Source organism: Maylandia zebra, linkage group LG5, assembly GCF_041146795.1.
Source record: "Maylandia zebra isolate NMK-2024a linkage group LG5, Mzebra_GT3a, whole genome shotgun sequence".
NCBI lineage: Eukaryota > Metazoa > Chordata > Actinopteri > Cichliformes > Cichlidae > Maylandia > Maylandia zebra.
The window spans coordinates 19,171,518-19,192,113 of record NC_135171.1 but is presented as its reverse complement, the minus strand read 5'-3'; the positions used below and the strand labels follow the sequence as shown (position 1 = coordinate 19,192,113).

Here is a 20,596-nt window from a genome sequence, read left to right as displayed (position 1 = left end):
CACAGCATCCTCGGGGGGAGGCAAGTTAAAGGTGTCATTGTCATTAGAAGTTGTAAAAGTTGCCCCAGGTGGACTGCTCAGTCTCTCTCTTCCACCTCGCCTTGCATCAACTCATTGGCGATGTTTGTCTCTTGGTGAGGTTATGCGATTACGAGCAGTAAAATTGTATTGATGGAGTTATTGGATGCTTTGGCTTCAAAGATATTCCTGCAGGGACTCCGCTGTAAAAAAAATTTGTGACCACATACTCTGCTGATTTTGATTGGATCTTGCAATGAACATAGACAGACTTCTCATACTTTATCACACTGAAGTAACTATAAATTTGCAAGATAAATACTTGATCTGATTCACACTGCTGACAACTGAGCCCAGGCTCTTACACTGGAGTCACTGGAGCAGGCGGTACTTAAAATACTCAAAGAGAACCTGAGTCTAGGGACAGACATGTAAATGTAGGATTGCGACTTTTACAATGAGACAGCCTTTTTGGGACTGACACTGCAAACCCTAGCTCAGTTCCACTTGTTATCCAGCAGGGGACACACTGCATCTTGTGTTAATTTGGTAGGTTCCAGCTATCCTGAGCTATTATACCTATTTCTACCGTGGAGAAATGATAATTGCATGCAGATGAGGAAGGGGCTGTATCTGTAGATGAATCAGTAAGAAGATATTGATGCAGGAACTTTTCTGTATTTCCTCGAACCCTAATCAAATAGTGTATTTTCAGTATTTTTGAAATTGTTTTGAGGTCTGGAAAATGAAAAGAAAGAGTAAAAACGAGTAAATGGAAAAGAGATTTTATTGTGTGTAGCTCAAAATAGAATTTAACACAATCACTTTCAGATCACTTTTATTTTGAAGCAGAATGTAGGATGTTAGGCGAGGAATCCAGATGAGTATGCTGTACATGTAGCGTACTGCAAGATGGACAACCCAGTCCAAGATTTGGAAAGCTAAGCAGAAGGGTTGTTACATCAATCACTTTGACTTACAGAGTCCAAAAAAAACAGGGATTTTGTTCAGTGTCAGTCTTAAGGCAGACTTTCATCTGCTTTGAGAAACTCATAGTTCAGTCTGTGGAACACATAGACGGCAAACATGACAAAACCCTGGAGGTCTGAGCTGCTCCCGTCGGTAAATATAAGTCTCTGGCTTGAATCAGTCTCTGTTTATTTTCGGTCCAGTGGTCATCGGCAGCTCTGGCTCATTTGTTTCTCCTGTGCTCACTCACTGTACAGCAGGAGTTTGATTGTCCAGTTTTATTTCCCTGGTTAGGGGTTAGACATTTACAACACATCTTAACACAGAAACAATGTCAATATATACTTTATACGGTATATAAAATAAATACAAATCTCTCTCTCGCTTTACGGCTTTCATCTATGATTCCCCTCTTCTTAATAACAAAGTGTGTGTCTGACATTTTGTGTGTGTGTGTGTGTGTGTCAGTGTTACTGCATTTAAGTGTGTACAATTATCTCAGCAGTTCTGATGTAGTAGCAGTTTTTCGCTCTGCTTTGGCTGAGGGTCGTCACTTCCTTTTGCCTTTTGATTGAAGATCAGAGCTTTGTAACCCCTTATGTCATGATGGGAGGTATTATGGTTCTTTCCTGTTCCCTCACCAGGCTCACTGTCCCAGCCCTGGCCTGCGAGCAGCAGTATGATCGCGAGGAGCAGTAGTGTGACTGCTGTGGAGGTCAGCTGTGGGTTCAGCTGCAGGCTGGGCTGGGGTTCAGGGGCATCCTTTGTCCTGAATGAAACGCACTGAGGCTTTCTGCTCTCTCTTAATCTCCTGCTGGCATGCTTTGTGCCCTCACTGATTCCTAAATGCATACAGACTCTGTAATATGTCCCAGCCTGCAGGTGAGTCAGGTTGAAGCTCTGTGTACCAGCAAGGATGCGTGTGGTGTATGTGGGCGAGTGGGCCTTGGAGAACATGGCTTGCCAGGACAGGCGGGTTGAGGGGAGGTTGTGTCCACTCTGCCAAGACAGGATAGCATAATGTTCTCTGATCTCTCTCACCTCGAACCTGGCATCTGCTCTCAGTAATTGAAACTTCTTCAGGTTAGCAGCTGCCCCCCGGTTTCTTCTCTTTTCTCTGTTATGGACACCTACATTAACGCTGCGTGTATCTGCTCCTAATGCATTCTCAGCCACACATGTATACAATCCCGCCTCTCTGGTGCTGATCTTGCTGATCTCCAGAGTTCCTTCAGGCAGTACCCGGTAGTGTTTGAGGAGCTGACAGGGAATATTGTCTTCATTCTGCTGGCGAGGGGTATTGGCTTCAGATGTGAGGTTGAATTCTTCAGAAGTCCTCCGGCTCTTGCAGGGGAGAGGAGCTGAAGAAGCTTTGGATGCATGCATCGGTTCCGGATGAAGTTTCAGACCAGAGGGGGTCACCCAGTATAATTCAGGCTGTGGATCTGCAAGAGCTCGACAGTGCAAAACCAGTTTGCCGCCTTCACGGACCCCTACGAAGGAAGGCAGAGAGCTGGCAGGAATCATGGGAAGACACAAGGCTGACATCTCTCCTGAGGACACATCTCTCACCCTGCGAGCTCTGAGTTCTGGAGGTTCTGAGCATAAGGTCGCCTGGGGTTGAATGAAACGCACTACTCGGGGAGTTTTCGCATCTGCTTCGGCGTCTTTCTGGGGATGAGAAACCTCCTTGGCTGCCCAGTGAAACAGGCAGTCACATCGCAGAGGGTTGGAGTGTAAGCTGACCTCTTGAAGATTTGGCAGGGAGAGCATGATGTGCTGGTGCAGAGCACTCAGTGAGTTGGAGTTGAGCATTAGACTCTCAAGCCTGCTCAGCTTGAGGAAAGCCTGTGGATGAATGTAGGACAGACGTGGGTTGTTTGTGATCTCAAGCTTGGTGAGCTCTGGAAGGTTCTGCAGGGCGGCCCTATCAATGGAAACCAGCTCCTCCATGTTGTTTAAACCGAGCTCCTTCAGGTGAACCATGTCTTGGAAGTCTCCTGTCCCAATCAGTTTGATGCGGTTCTTGTTGAGGTCAAGAAACTTCAATCCTGGTACTCTCCTGAGGGCCTGAGTTGGAACTTTACTCAGAAGATTATCATAGAAGGAGAGGCTCTCTAGGCTGTCCAGGCCTTCTAGTGCTTTTTCAGCCAAACCTTTTAGACCCATACCGCCAAGGACAAGACTCCGGAGGGATTTCAGGGCAATAAAGCCACGCTCAGGAAGCGACTCGACGGGATTACCCCCAAGCATGAGAACCTCCAAGCGAGGCAAAGCCTTGAACCATTGAGGGTTAACAGTGGTGAGTCTGTTGTTGTTGATATGAAGACGGAATAGCGAGTCCAGACCAATGAAGGCCCCAGGTGCTATTGAATGTAAGTAGTTGTGACTGAGAAAAAGCTCCTGCAAAGCTGGCAGTGATGCAAAAGAAGCCTCAGGAAGGTGAGTGAGATGGTTTTCCTCCAGGTGTAGAGACAGAAGGGAGGGAAGGGAGAAACGGTCGGTTATAGTCCTGACATGACTGAAGCGGTTCTGAGAGAGGTCGAGGTCGGTGAGGTTGGGGAGTCCATGGAGCACTGCAGTGTCCAGAACTGACAGGAGATTGCTCTGCAGGTGCAAGGTGTGCGTGTCCAGGGGTATTGGTGATGGGAGCTTAGTCAGCAGCAGATCATTGCAGTCCACAGTGGGGGCTTCGTGGTAAACGGAATCGAGGGAGAACCATGGCTTGATCTGACACACACACCTCGCGGGACACGAGACATGCCATGGTAGTGCGGGAGGTTGGGAGCCCATAACAATGGGCACACACATACCACCGAACACACACAAGAGACAATGTGACTGTAGAAGCACTAAAGCCGGCCTCATAATCCTTACAGGTGATTTAGACGAGCTGGAGAGGAGTTTGTTATGGAGATGTGCGTTCAATCATTTGGACAGCAATTTTTGAAAATCTGTAGTGTGAACAGGCACGCAAGCTATGTGTATATATCAGACAGATGGTTTAGTGTCATCATTCACAAAGTGGCACCCAATTAAAGAGGGACTATAATGTTGACAGACATCAACGGTGGTTTCACACAGAATTAAAAAGCTGAAATGTGTTTCTTCCCATTTGCTGAGCTTGCAGAGGCCCTACTGTAACCAGAGTGTTATTGTGCGTCTTTGATTGCAGTGGTAGAAGTGGGACTGCACAGCGGCTGTAGCTTGATGACGGCCTTTGCTTTCACATCATCAGTCTCACATCCTGACCACAAGCGGAGGACTCATAGCTCGGGGTGCGGCGGATCTCTGTTTGTCAGAAACAGAACAAAAGAGAGAGAAAGGGATTCAGAGAAAAGGGAGCATAAAAACTGTTTTGTACAGTCTGTTAATGCTGCATGTGAGACTTTAAATATAGCACAGTTTTGCTCATGTGCGATAGCAAGGTCATGGTAGAATCAGGCAGAACTTTAAAAGCAGAATAGAGAGGAGATAAAGAAAAGAAGATGGACGAGAACGGGTAAAAAGTCCGAGATGAGAATGTCTGTTATTCAGTGTGAGATTTAGCCTCGACTCTACCGTTAGACACGGACAGAATGATGATTAAAAACTAAGAGACGAAGCAGGGAGAAGATTGTGCTCTGTTGTAATAGTATCTCAGCTGGCAGGAGAATGGGCAAATATGCAGGAATGATGAAATCACGTAGCATGTACATAAATATTTCACGCTGGTACTTCACATTCAGAGCCCGTCAGAGCATAGCGTCCCACAAATGTTATTCATTATGTAACAGTTAAAAAGACCCCAAGGTTCTTTTATGTTCATATCAGTGTTCTGTATTTAAGATTATAAAGGGAAAGACTCAGTGAATGTAATGCACACACACACACACACACACACACACACACACACACACACACACACACACACAAGTGCAGATATGACACAGGGACACTGCAACAGAGCTGAATAGAGACAGAGAGGATTTAGAGAGCAGGAAAGAGGGGTGGTATGACAGAGATAGAGGTACTGGATGCAGATACTTTAAAAAACACACACACACACACACACACACACACACACACACACACACACACACACACCAAAGAGACTTATTGCTCGGTATTCATGGTGCAAAACCGTCACACTAACACATCAAACATTTAGAGCATCATGCCGGTAATTAGCTGACCAAAACTGCAGGCACCCTACAGTGGGAAAAATTATGTGCTGTCCTTAGAAATATCAGCTTCTAGAAATCTGGTTTTAATCACCAAAGACTTTTTTTTTAAACTAGGCAAAGTATGACCTAAGCTGTAGGCCTAAGAGATAAGCTCAAATAATAATTATTAGAATTATTATTTCTTTTCACTTTTTGTTTTTTTAATTCACTTTAGATGTAATTACTTTCCAGAGTGGATGTGTGTTTATATGTGTGTTTTTAGCTTTCATTAGTTTTAGAGGCTTAATCTCTTGAATTACTATAATGTGGAGGATATGTGCCAAAGGCAAAGGCTGAGGAGTTTGGTACAGATGTTGCAAAACAAACACAACCTGAGTGTAAATAAACAAAACCTCTTCAGGCAGGTTGTGTTGTTAAATGTGACAGCAGCTGAGAGCGAGGAAATTTCCTTTGTGTTTTTACATTTTATTTCAGGTAAAATGTTTTTTCATATCTCCTTAGTTAACTATTTATTACAACCTTGGTGACAAGGTATAGCTAAAATATTTTCCTGCTGTCTGTAACATTGTTACAACTGATGGAGGACGACTACATCAGCTCCCAAACTTAAGCTTTAAATTGCTTCATTAATCACTAGCTTTGCCTGACTGACACAGTGTGACTGCCCACTGTGATAAATGAACCAGTAAAAATAAGTAGCCAGTCGTACGCCATGCAAACAATATTAACAATCATAAAAAACTGCAGACATGCAAAAACAACAAACCCCCCCACAACAAATAGATTTAAAAAAACGCAGAAAAATTACTTTCAGTGTGCATAAAAATAGCCAGCAAAAGTCATTACCGTATATTTATTCTAGCAGAGACAACAACTACACTGATTTGTTGTAGGAAGCTCCAAACATACATGAACGTGACGCACAAACATTTTAATCAATACATTACTACATATTCATATATGCATGTTATATATTATATACCGATCTAAGCATATCTCGTCACAGTGTACTTCGCCCTCTGGCTGGTATTTCACATCTTTATTTTCACCAGAACAAAGTATTCTGGAGTTACCTTTAAGTTATAATAGCTAAGGCTAGCCACATAGTTGATTTATTTTTGCAAATCTCCCATGTTATGATGACTCCTTTGGATACACTGTATATTGACAACAATTACTGGAATGAGGCAATGTGCAGTTTTAGTTCAGCTTGCAACACCATCAGGGAGATGTCTGATTTTTTTTCATTGCTTTAATCTACATCATGGCAGAAACCTCAAACATAGAGTCAGAGAGTTCTGACTGAGGCCTGTGGCAGATCTCAGCGCCATGGAGTGATGGAGCGCTTTGAAGAAGCAGAGGTGGTCACAGCAGAAATTGATTTGATGGAAGTTCTTTGAATTGAGATGCCACTGGATAACCTTTTCTCCAACATCGCCAAAACTGACCTCTAAGTCGGCCACTGATGTTACTTTCACTGATCCAGTGAAAGTAACATCAGCTGAATGTCAAATCATGTCTCCTAAATTACTGTACTCCAGAAAAGGCCACCAAGTATTTTATGAAACGGATAACCACACATTCAGTGCAAAAGTACCCTGAACCTGCAATCTTTCTATTGGCCAGCAGGATGAATCCTGAATTTTGTGTCGAAATCTCTAGTAAAATGGTCCTGAGCTCACTTGACCTCGATCAACACTTTCCTGACAGGTTTGTGGGCTCAATCACTAGTTCCAAGTCCTATTGAGCACAACATATTCAACAGGTTGGACTACTGCTGTTGAACCCTCTTAAATTCCAGAGTGAATCCATCAAGTGATTGCCTGTCCAAGGCTTTGCGTTCCATTTCCGTCACTTGCCCTCTTCCCCTTCTCTTATTTCTCCCAGCTCTTTGTCTTCTGATGAGCAGAGTTTCCACAATTTTATCCACCTTCCACCATTTCAGCTACCTAGGGAAAATTACAAATAGCTGCCGGGGAAAACAAAAGCACTATTCGTCTCCTGTTTTGGTCGTACAATCATGCCTTCATTGTCCCAGAAGACTTCACATCCACTGCCAAACTGACGTGAAAGCAATTCTCACAGATTACTGGTCTAAACCCAGACGATGCCATTATAACTTTGCCACATAAAGTAAACTTTAAAAAAGATGAAAGCCCTGCTACGTCTGCCTTAAAGGTGTTCTACACAAGAACTTCTGTTCTGCGTGATAATAAAACTGTTTATATTTAGATGAATTTATACCCCTTCATCACGGTTGCAGAGTTTTCCTATCAAAACCGCTGCAGGCTTCAGTCTCTTGACTTAACAGAAGATCATGTACAGCTGATGTCTGTCAGCCAAATTACTATCAAGCAATAAAATTAATTGTCTGCCTCTGTTTAGAGCAGTTACGACGACAGTGAAAGCTATAAGCATCCAAACACCATATTATTGAAATGTATGGAAAATTTGTGAAACAATTGTTGTGGGTGCAAAGTGTAAGTCAGTGTCTGAGCTGAGACGCTAACGAGACGGGAGCAGTTCCCACCTCCCGGGGCTCTTCTTACGCTTCTATCAGCCATTCGCTTTCATCTCCACTCTCTCATCTTTTTACAAGCAACCTGCTCAATAATGGATTTGTCATTTAATTTTGATGTCCTCCATTTTTTATCATTTGCTCTCAAAAGCTCATAGCAATTTTGGCAGTTTCAGGAGAGCAGAACAACGTGCTGATAGGTGTATACAAAGGGCTCGTGATGTGAGGACTTGTAATTTTGACTGTGGATAAATAATTTTTAATCACTATTTGTTGTTTATTTATCGGGGACTTGCACAATACATGTATCGTAACAAACAAAAGGGACCAATATGTGCTAAAAGCTTTTCATCTGTAGTTCATCGCTAATCTGTGGGCTTTTCTTTATCACTCTTTATCTCTTAGTGCTCATCATTGATCTGTACACTCCTATGATTCACATTTAAGCCCCACATATAACTGTATCCCGACTATACAAGGGCAATAAAAACAAAACGCAAAAAACAGCTGCACTGACACTTGAATTAAAATCCGTGTACATGTGTACATGCACCACCTTACCATAAGCTGTCTCACTACTAATTCATAAAGAATATTAGTGCTCCTCCAGTTTAATTGGACAGTGAAAAAAATGCTCACAATCAATACCACAGGTGAAGAGATACCACTTTTAATCCATACTTTCTTCTTCTTCAACATTTAAGTGCAAAAGCTATTTATTGTAGCTTCGAGCTGCTAGTTTCAAGATAATGATCAGGCTTTTTCTTCCAGCTACAGGCGATTGGCTTTTCTTGAATGCACAAAAGGTTGTGTACAGCTTATTTGGACTTTATGTGTGAAACTACTGGTGTGTAACACCTGAAGGCCTGTAAACACACTTCGATTTGTAAAATCAGAGGAGTTTCCGTTTAACCACGCCTGCAAAGAATATCTTATGCTACTGGTTGCCTTTTGGGACTACGAGCACACTATGTCCTTGGCTCAGGATCATGGGATGCAAAATCAAAACAATAAAACCCACTGATTACTTTTAATAACCATTTGTCATGAGTACACATTGCCAAAAACAAAAAAAAGGGCTGGAGTTCATTGTCTGATGTGTCGTCTGTTCTGGCTGTATCATTACTTAAATGCCAGTGCAGTTATTATTTGGTATCGGTGCTTTCTACAAAATTTGCTCCTAATAGAAATAAAAGCATTGACTCAGGCTCAGTAGAAGCTCTTATGGATTTGTCCATTTATGTATTTATGAGTTTTATTGCAACAGTTTTCAAAATCTCTTTCAAATCACGCCAGTCTTCAAAGAATAGAAAATGATGCGTATTTTTCAGGATTGTTAGATAAAGCTTATGTGCTTGGAGCTTGGCATTACATCTGTCCATGTCCCACCAAAACAAATTAATGGTACACATTACCATTCTTCCTGCAAATGGTTGCACTCACAAAACCCGCACAGACACACAAAAAGCAAACAAAATGTTTTGTATCGGCAGTTTTAAAGAAAACTGTGTTAGCACATGTATTTGTTTTGCTTGATGCACAGGCAATAAACTCTGCACCCGAGTATCTGCATGCAATTAAGTTCTTACTTGTCTACCTGAATAACAAGACTTGTATTAAATCTAATGCAGAATTAGCAAAAGAACATGTAAAAGCAGATGTGCGTAGACACATACTTGTTCGCACAAACTCAATGAAAGAAAGTGAGGTATGCTAGATTAAAATTTAGCATATTACAAAACTAATTTTTGCATGTGGGGTTCTGAATTACAAGGGGCTGCCTTTCCTTTTAAGGGTACTGTCAAATAATCAGTGTTTTGAAAGTTTTCACGGAGAAGAACATAGATTAAAAGGACAGGGTATATCAGATCAGTCGCATTCAAGCTTCTCCGGGAGTTAAAGTCAAACACGTCTCTCCTTTGGGCTCCTTTGGACTCTCCAGTTTGAGAGAAGCCAGGCAGAGACTGAATGAAGCTGCAAGACAAAGAGTGATTTGTATGAAGAAAAGACACATGCTCATGTCAAATAGTCTTTGCATATACGTCTTGCTTGGTAAGTGCAGATATGACACAGGGACACTGCAACAGAGCTGAATAGAGACAGAGAGGATTTAGAGAGCAGGAAAGAGGGGTGGTATGACAGAGATAGAGGTACTGGATGCAGATACTTTAAAAAACACACACACACACACACACACACACACACACACACACACACACACACACACACACACACACACACACACGCATTGCTCTGCAGCTGAATCTTTTCCAGCACTAAGACACCCATATACACAAACTCATCATTTATTTTCCTTCTCTGCCTGCAGAGACACTCAAGCTTTTTCATCACACACACACACACACACACACACACACACACACACACACACACACACACACACACACACACACACACACACACACACCTGCTCCCATGACTACTGAATCAATCCCGCTTTCATTCAGAGTGAATATGCATGCCTCCACCACAGCTGCATGTGTGCAAGAGCAACTACATGCTTCTGTGAGTGCTACAGTGTCCAGTTTGCTCAGAAAATACAACATATTTTATCTTACCGCAGCAGAAGCACAGACTACATCTCTCTCATTCTCTGTCGTTTCTTCCCTTCTCCATTCGCTTTCAGTCGTTGTTTCTGCAGATTCTTCACATGCCGAGTTTTCTGTCGTTCCCCCTCTCGCACGTTTGTTGAGCTCTTAAGATTCCTGAAATATCACTTCCCCAGCTCCCTCTCTATCACAAGGGCTGAAGAGAAAATTGGCATAGACTGAGTCTCTCTCTCTCTTTTTCTATCTTTCTCCTCTTCTCTCTATCGCTCTCTCTCTCTCGCTCTCTCTCCCTCCAGCTAGAGAGGAGATGAGGTGTTCTGCAGCAGTGCTTCTGCCCCTCTCATTTCTCCACCTCTCTTTCTGTTGCCTGCCTCACTCTCTCTCGTTCTCGTTTTCTTTCCACAAGCTGATAGAAAGCCACATGTGCTCCATTTTTTCTGGATGAGAAGTTTTTTTTGGCCCCTAGTTGCATTTTAGTTTTCTGCCATCATGTGTGCATTAAAGACCTGTTTATAATGTCAGGTCATGCACAGGAAGTTATAAAACACCAGGGGGGACAAATCTTTAATTCAGACAGAAAAGAAAAGCATCATTTACTGTGTTTATGGCTCTGGTATCAGATCCTTACACGGCTGATTCTGAACTGGCTCTGTAAACAGCTTCTGTATAATGTCACATTGACAGGGGGTGGCTATGGTGATAATTTATGTCTGAAAGAACAATAATTTAGTCCAGTAGGGAGGCAGACACTGAGAGGCTCTCAGACTTACTGCAGTATGAATATATATATATATATATATATATATATATATATATATATATATATATATATATATATATATGTATATATATATATGTATATATATATGTGTGTATATATATATATATGTATATATATATGTGTGTATATATATATATATATATATATATATATATATATATATATAAAAAAACACCCAGCACGCCCCTGCGGGCGGTTTATCCTTCAAGCTCGGGTCCTCTACCAGAAGCCTGGGAGCTTGAGGGTCCTGCGCAGTATCTTAGCTGTTTCCAGGACTGCGCTCTTCTGGACAGAGATCTCCGATGTTGTTCCTGGGATCTGCTGGAGCCACTCGCCTAGCTTGGGAGTCACCGCACCTAGTGCTCCGATTACCACGGGGACCACCGTTACCTTCACCCTCCACATCCTCTCGAGCTCTTCTCTGAGCCCTTGGTATTTCTCCAGCTTCTCGTGTTCCTTCTTCCTGATATTGCTGTCATTCGGAACCGCTACATCGATCACTACGGCCGTCTTCTTCTGTTTGTCTACCACCACTATGTCCGGTTGGTTAGCCACCACCATTTTGTCCGTCTGTATCTGGAAGTCCCACAGGATCTTAGCTCGGTCATTCTCCACCACCCTTGGGGGCATCTCCCATTTTGACCTCGGGACTTCCAGGTTATACTCGGCACAGATGTTCCTGTACACTATGCCGGCCACTTGGTTATGGCGTTCCATGTATGCCTTGCCTGCTAGCATCTTGCACCCTGCTGTTATGTGCTGGATTGTCTCTGGGGCATCTTTACACAGCCTGCACCTGGGGTCTTGCCTGGTGTGATAGACCCCAGCCTCTATGGATCTTGTGCTCAGAGCTTGTTCTTGTGCTGCCATGATTAGTGCCTCTGTGCTGTCTTTCAGTCCAGCTTTGTCCAGCCACTGGTAGGATTTCTGGATATCAGCCACCTCCTCTATCTGCCGGTGGTACATACCGTGCAGGGGCCTGTCCTTCCATGATGGTTCCTCGTCTCCCTCCTCTTTCTTGGGTTTCTGCTGCCTGAGGTATTCACTGAGCACTCGGCCATCTTCCTAATGTATTCTTGGATGTTCGTTGTCTCATCCTGGACTGTGGTGCTGACACTCACCAGTCCCCGGCCCCCTTCCTTCCGCTTAGCGTACAGCCTCAGGGTGCTGGATTTGGGGTGAAACCCTCCATGCATGGTAAGGAGCTTTCTTGTCTTTATGTCAGTGGCTTCTATCTCCTCCTTTGGCCAGCCTATTACCCCAGCAGGGTACCTGATCACGGGCAGGGCATACGTGTTGATGGCCCGGATCTTGTTCTTACCATTCAGCTGACTCCTCAGGACTTGCCTGACCCTCTGCAGGTACTTGGTGGTTGCAGCCTTTCTAGCGGCCTCTTCATGGTTCCCATTCGCCTGCGGGATCCCCAGGTACTTGTAACTGTCCTCTATGTCTGCAATGTTGCCTTCTGGTAGTTCAATCCCCTCAGTTCTGACTACCTTCCCTCTCTTTGTTACCATCCGACTACACTTCTCCAGTCCGAACGACATTCCAATGTCATTGCTGTATAGCCTGGTAGTGTGGATCAGTGAATCGATGTCTCGTTCACTCTTGGCATACAGCTTGATGTCATCCATGTACAGGAGGTGGCTGACAACTGCTCCGTTCTGTAGTCGGTATCCGTAGCCAGTCTTGTTAATGATCTCACTGAGGGGGTTCAGGCCTATGCAGAACAGCAGTGGGGACAGAGCATCTCCTTGGTAGATCCCGCACTTGATGGTGACTTGTGCTATGGGCTTGGAGTTGGCCTCTAGTGTTGTACGCCACATCCCCATTGAGTTCCTGATGAAGGCTCTTAGGGTCCCATTGATCTTGTACAATTCTAAGCATTCCAGTATCCAGCTGTGGGGCATTGAGTCATAGGCCTTCTTGTAATCAATCCAGGCAGTGCACAGGTTGGTCAGTCTGGTCTTGCAGTCTCGGCTGATTGTTCTGTCTACCAGTAGCTGGTGTTTTGCGCCTCTGGTATTCTTGCCAATTCCTTTCTGTGTCCCGCTCATGTATTGACCCATGTGCCTGTTCATCTTAGCTGATATGATGCCTGACAGGAGCTTCCATGTAGTACTGAGGCAGGTTATTGGTCGGTAGTTGGAGGGGACCGGTCCCTTCTTGGGGTCCTTGGGGATCAGGACCGTCCGGCCTTCAGTTAGCCATTCCGGGTGTCTCTCGTTAACTAGCACGTCTGTCTGCTTTGATTTGATTTTAAACCATTTATATATGATATAATATACACTGCACACCTCATTTGTATTGCTGAAGCCTGGAACATGCTACAGAGTAAACATTTATACTCTACCCTCTTTTTTTAGTCTATAGCCATGCCAAGTATTAACATACATATACACACACATATATATATATATATATATATATATATATATATATATATATATATATATATATATATATATCTATATATATATATATATATATATATATGTGTGTGTATATATATATATATATGTGTGTGTATATATATATATATATGTGTGTGTATATATATATGTGTGTGTATATATATATATGTGTGTGTGTATATATATATATATATGTGTGTGTGTGTGTATATATATATATATATGTGTGTATATATATATATATATGTGTGTGTGTATATATATATGTGTGTGTGTATATATATATATATATGTTTGTGTATATATATATATATGTGTGTGTATATACATATATATATGTGTGTGTATATACATATATATATGTGTGTGTATATACATATATATGTGTGTGTATATACATATATGTGTGTATATGTGTATATATATATATATATATACATATATATGTATATGTGTATATGTGTATATATATGTGTATATATATGTGTGTGTATATGTATGTTAATACTTGGCATGGCTATAGACTAAAAAAAGAGGGTAGAGTATAAATGTTTACTCTGTAGCATGTTCCAGGCTTCAGCAATACAAATGAGGTGTGCAGTGTATATTATATCATATATAAATGGTTTAAAATCAAAGCAGACAGAGACTGAAGTGGCGTCTTTTTTTGCATATAGCACCCTCAGTTACAGCAGTGAGATGCATTTGAGTGCTGACAGTAAATGTGACTTGAAAACCAAAACCTGCCTTTCATATTAATGGAGTGCGCTGATGAGCAGAGAGGTATGCAGCTCAAACAGCATGACTTAAGTGAGTCTAATATTGGTCCCTAATCACATCTCGGCATAGAATATGTATTTTAAATTAACACGGACTCCAGCGACAACAGGAAAGGTGAAAGCTCATCCTCAGGAGTCAAACTGGGATTAATCTGTAAACAGGATTTGTGGTTTCACTGGTACGCACGAGTATCAGCAAACAGTCACAGGCATGACAGTACTGCGTTTAAGTATAAGATTTCATTACAGAAGGAGCTATAACGTTAAAAAATGAGAGCAGTTTTCATTATCCAGCCAGATGCGTTGTCTAAAGTCAAATACACACACTTGCTGTTTTGAGTGACAAGTATAAATGCATGCTGTGCGCTATAAGCTGTGTACTTGTACCTGTCAAAAATGTTGCTATACTTTAGTGAGGCTGGTCACCCCCTGATGACACTGAAGAATTAGTGTGTTGCACCATCTAGAGCAGGAGTGTCAAACATAAGGCCCAGGGGCCAGAATCAGCCTGTCAGAGAATCCAGTCTGGCCCACGGTATGGCTTTAAAAAAATCTGAGCATTTCAAAGAGGGAGGGGACACTTTTTTTTTTTTTTTAGTTTTTCTGTCATCTTTCTTATTAAGACACAAAACATGGTCATACACCAGAAAGTAAACTGATTTCTTAGTGTTGATATTCCATTAAATAACAATTAAGTTTTTTTTAAATTTAACAGTAAAAGACATAAAAAACCTTTTTAATTAGAGGATTAATTTCTTTATTTCTTACAGTGAAAGCCCAATGGAGCGTGCTAATGAGTTTCTTTAAATTACTACAGCAGCGCGTCTTCATAATGTGAAAAAACTGAAACATATTTTTGAAAGTGCACTGCAGGAAATTCAAGTAAACAAATTCTAGTAAACCTTCTGTAAAATCAGATTTTCAGGTGCGTTTTTAAAAAAAATTGTTTATTGGACTTTAGCTTAACTGGTCTGGCCCGCTTGAGCTGAAATTGGGATTTAAGCAGCACATGATGTAAAACGAGTTTGATGGGGCACCCTTTAGGGTGAATATGACATGATTAAAGAACTGAGGTGAGACAAACACTTACCAAGTCCAAACAGCAAGGAGGTCAGGGTGCATGGATAGGTAATCAAAAACATTTTTCAATAAAAGTCTTCTTGTTTCCCGTTTCCAGACAAACAATGTTTCCATATTAAATTTCAAGAGTTTTCTGTTTTTAAGAATAGTGTTTATATACTGTGTTTGTATAGTGTTTATGCAGATCATTTAAGTTACCAGTTAAGCTAGGGAATCAGAAAGCCCCTCTTTTTCCAGATTGTGGACAAACCATTTTAGACTTTGTAAACTGGAAGCTTTGCAGATTACATTTCTTGACATCACTTTTTCAATTTCTTTCCAGACCATGACTATCTTTCTTTGTTTCCTGTCTCTGTCAGGAGCTGTTTTCACTGAACCCGCCAAAAAAAACCTCCCAGCTTCCTTCCTAACAAGCACCAAATAGCAGACAGACATAATTAGCGACTAACTGGTGAACATGTAGCAGCATTTAGCTTCTAAAGACAAGTTTCTTCAAGAACTGAGACAAAAAAAAAAAAACATAGCCAAACATAGCGTGACTTAGATCAGTTTTAATGTATATCCACTAGTGTAAATGCAGAGTACAAAACACAGTGGGTTCAAATAGAAATGCACGACTTAATAAAAAGTCAGTACTGATACATGCAAATATTCCACCAGCACGATCAGAGCACCCATCTCATCCTGCAAGGATCATCCATATTTATGGCAATCCATTAGTGGATTCTTAGACTACTTCTACTGTCAGATCATGCTTTTGGGAGACCACAGATTAATAGCAGTCCCCATATACAGTATTATATTACAGGAAGTATATTAGATAGCACAGCTACTTACTATATATATATTACAGAAAATATAATGAAGAATGATTACCCCCTGACCACTCACACCAAAATCCATCAGTTTTTAGATGCATGCTTTAAATATTAAAAGTTCAGGGACGGGACATCCTGAGTCTGCGCTGGGTCAAACGTTGCTGGGAGCCGTTAAAAACTAACATGAGGACGTGCATTTTCTGTTTTAGCACTTAGAGAGGTTATTAAAGGTGGGAAGTGAAGAGTAACAAGATTAGAACAGTAGTCGCAAAGCTTTTCTCTGTGTTGTAATCTGATATTAGACCTCTAAGTACATTTTAACACAGCCAGTGGTGACATGAAAGTTGGATTTGAGGCTATCCTCCAATCACTTATAATTTGCTTGTTTTAAAAAAAGAGGAAGTAAAAGTTAAATACATTTATATAGTGCTGTGTTTATCATTATAATTTGAGTGGGTGCATTGTGGTTGAAAGTCAGCCAGATGGTTGTGTAAGAAAGTAGATGATAGCAAGTCGCTCCTGCAGAATATGCTGTGATAACGAAAGTGCCAAAAAAGAGTGAGAAAAAGAAAAGAACTCAGAAGTCAGCCAACGGAAAAGTATGAAGCTTTTTTTTTTGCAAAATGATGATTACTAATGTGTAATAATGCATGCATGTGTGTGTGTGTGTGTGTGTGTGCATGTGTATTCACGCATGTAAGTGTGTGTGTGTGTGCATATATATATCTTCATGCGTGTGTGTGTGTGTGTCCGCGTACATATATCTTCATGCGTGTGTGTGTGTGTGTGTGTGTGTGTGTGTGTGTGTGTGTGTGTGTGTCCGTGTACATATATCTTCATGCATGTGTGTGTGTGTGTGTGTGTGTGTGTGTGCATGTCACATAGTCTGACTTGGGTCTCTAATGGCTCTCCCCTTCATTTGCTTGATTCATTCAAGAGCCAACACACAAAAGCACGCACACCCACATGCCCTGCTGACTGAAAGGCAGCAAGGATAAGTGGTAGCTCGCTGAAAGGAAGGGAGAGAGAGGGGGTCGCCATAGCAACAAGGAGGGGTTGTCGCTTTTATTGGAGAAAGAAAATCAGCTCTGCCTAAACCCCCCACCCCAAACCACCGCCACCAACTCTCCTCTCACTCTCCCAATTCTCCTTTCCCTGCCTCACCTTTCTTTTTCTCTGTTTGTTCATTTCATCTTCCCTGAGCTGACATCAGCTTCCTGAGACATGGACACATGATGTGGACATTCAAGTCACGGCCGTTGTTACAGTTGTTTCTTATTAGCACACTGGAGGTAAAATGGTTTTGATAGATCAGGTGCAAGGACGAAGTGTAAATGTGTGCAGGAAAATTAATATATTTGCGTCACGCACACACTAAAGACAGAAGTATGGCAGCATATATACAAATTTGGCTCATTGCTGCAGCAGTAGTGACAGTGTTTTGACACAACCTTGCAAATATTTTGAAAGTACTGTATGTCTTCAGCTGTCAGTGAGCCGAAATCCTGAGTCACATCATTTACATTTTTAAGAAAACAGGCTCTTTGTTCTCAGCACATCTGAGCAGAAGCAAGCGCTCTGTAAACTTCAGGAAGAAATGAGATCGATTCGTCAGAAAAACCACACATGCACAGGGCGAATGGTGGCACAAAAAAATTCAGCAACACGTTATGTCATGCTGTAACAGCCTGCTTCTGAAAAATGATTTTAAAACAAGTCATCTTCTAATGTGCAGCAGAGCATCTCGATCCTGTCACAGCATCTGAATTCTGTTTGCAGGTGGGCTGTTCCCCAACTGGACCTGGGAACACTCAAGGACGTTTCTGCACAGCTAAATGTGATGTGGGAGGGTTGTGTATGTGCGAGAGCTTGCACACGGAAACATAGTTGAGGGAAAATTATTGAGCATTTGCTGCCATGGTGATAGGCCCAGCAGTATCTAATAGCAACGGGCTGTTGAAAAGCCTGAATTATGTGGGTGGGGAGGCGGTGAGGGTGGAGAATGAGATCAGTTCTGAAAACTGACCAGAGAGCAGTGTTTACACTTTTTACAGTATTTACATTTTCGTCTTGTTTTTTTTCTTTCAGTACACATTTGCTAGTTTTAACCACTCACTGTATAATAAAAGGCGGCTGCAGGCTGATAAACAGCTTTAAGAAACATGGTTCTTGGTTGAACATGACATGTAACCACACATCAGGTCATATTATTTATTAGATTTCCTTAAAAACACTCCAGAAGACACCAAAAGCAAAGACGCAGTTAAGAGGCTGAGTTCATTGGCCTGACCTTGAACTAGCTATGTTTTACAGCTTCCTGTGCCATCATCCACCATTCACTCAAAGTGCCCCTGCCCCTGTATTTAACTCTTACTAACATGTAAACGGGTGAGCTATGAAAAACTGAACAAAAAGCATCCCACTTGCAGCAGCAACAAGAAGGGTAAAAAAGCAGAAGGCACTGCTGCAAAGCTGCACATTTTAGCACGGGACTGAGTTGCTTTTGGAGCCAGCCTCAAGTGGCCATTAGAAGAACTGCAGTTTTTGGCAGCTTTCATTCTGGCTCCGTTTTTACATCCCCCGGAGGTCACTGCTCATTTTTCACATTCGTCCATGCTCAAACTGAAAAGAAAAAGTCTTGTTCTCGCCATTTGTTCCCTCTGTTTTAAATATGCACTCTCACATATCTGAGAAGCTCACATGATCTGATAAGTTCCTCAGCTGCAAAGGCATGAAGATACAAATATAACCTTAACAGTTATTTCATTTTAAACCCCAGTGAAGATGGGAGCTGCTCAGCATCTCTGTCCTTGCTCTCCAACAGAAGGTGCAACACAGCGACATTAACACCACCAGGATTAATCACTATTTTCACATGTCACTCTACTGTCAACTAGCACTGTGTGCCTGTCTGTGTATGTGTGTGCGCTTTATGCAGCTGTGTGTATTGCGTGGGAGACGGCAACAGGTTTGTGTTCATTGCCTGGCTCCCTGTGCATGGTTGCCATGGTGAGAGAGACAGAGAGAGAGAGGAAAGAGTTTAGTTTGCAGTTCAGTAGGTTCAATGTAATTTATCTGTACAGCAAAAAAGAAAAAGCTCTGATGTTTCAGGGGTCGAGACCTGTTTTGCCTGCAGCGTGCTTCTGACTTTTAAAAGTTCTGGCTATTTTAAAGAGCAAATGACATCACTGCAGAGGGAACTGAAACAATCAGTGGATAAACAGCCTGTTGTTGCTTAACAGCTCACACAAAATGGACCCAGCTGCTACGCAGCTTATTGACTCTCTCTGGTGGTGATATTAAGCAGTGCATCTAATACTCTGCTCATGTTTTTCCCACGCACTTATCGATGTGGTGCATTTTTTTTTTCACATTTTATCCAAACATACACTCATTCTTCTAGTCCATTACAACTTGTGGTGACTGGTGTCAGATAAATTATTGCTCTTTTAAAAATCTAAAAAAGATATTTCAGACTTTTACGGGAAAAAAATTATGTTTTTCTCTCTTTTACTGGAAAAATATCAAATACACAGTCCTTGCCATTAATGAAGCAACGGTGGTGCAGCCACATATATCAGTGGAAAATGTGTAGCTTTCACTGTTAGTTTAATGAATAGCGCAATGGTGAAACTGCAGTGGCTACCCGCTGTTTGGAGGTGATAATGTGCGTCTTTGAAAATATATTTCTCAGCATTGTGTGGAAACTGCAGTATGATGATGCACATCTCAGATACTGGCTCAGCGTTGATTGTGTTTCTATCCTAGCAATGGCTCTCAGGATGACAATGCCAGCCAATCCACCACTTCAGTCCAGGCTGAAATTTCAATACCCTTTAATGATGAGCTACTTCAGCCTGAGATAGCTCATTATTGGCTAACAAACGGAGACAAACTCAGACACATACAGTAGACTTAGTTCAAACTTAGTTCATATAAGGCAGAATCCATGCCATGCAAACTGCCTGTCTCATCACCCCACTTGTCACTTAGTATAGCTATGGCCCATATGTATAACTTGTAACACTTGTAAAGACTGTTCATATTGAATAATTTTTTTGGTTTCATGTGTGGATAACTTTATATTTAAGGCATTTTTTCCTTTAATCACTAAAAGTCAGTATCTGTTAATGAAGCTTTATAAGCATAAAACAATAGCTTAAGGATCCATCCATTGCAGTTGGTCTACTCTAGACTCTAGAGTAGACCAACTTCAATGGACAGGCTCTAGAGTCTAGAGCCTGTCCAGGGTGTACCCAGAGAGGCAGGGTACACCCTGGACAGATTGCCAGTCTAGTGCAGGGCTAAGACAAAAAGACAAACAGCTATTCACAATCATGATCACACCTACTGAACGTAGGTCAGTAGGTGGAATCACCATTTAACCGAACATGCATGTCTTTGGACTGCAGGAAAAAACCAGAGCACCTGGAATGAACACACTGTTGTGTTGGTGTGAAGTGTGGGCCCAAAGCCAGTCTCC

The 20,596-nt window shown here is 41.9% G+C and overlaps 1 protein-coding gene across 1 annotated transcript; it reads right to left on the bottom strand.

The window, feature by feature from the left end:
* Positions 1-787: 787 nt before the first annotated feature.
* LOC101469800 (leucine-rich repeat neuronal protein 2) lies at positions 788-10,569 on the bottom strand. The gene is made up of 2 exons (XM_024802441.2): positions 10,251-10,569; positions 788-4,278 (listed from the first exon to the last, which is right to left on the bottom strand). The coding sequence occupies exon 2, from the start codon at positions 3,853-3,855 to the stop codon at positions 1,486-1,488; it is 2,370 nt and encodes a 789-aa protein (XP_024658209.2). The 5' UTR covers positions 3,856-4,278; positions 10,251-10,569; the 3' UTR covers positions 788-1,485.
* Between the last annotated feature and the right edge of the window lie 10,027 nt (positions 10,570-20,596).

Excerpts from the sequence above, each read along its gene's own strand:
- LOC101469800 (XM_024802441.2), bottom strand. The coding sequence starts at position 3,855 with ATGAGGCCGGCTTTAGTGCTTCTACAGTCACATTGTCTCTTGTGTGTG.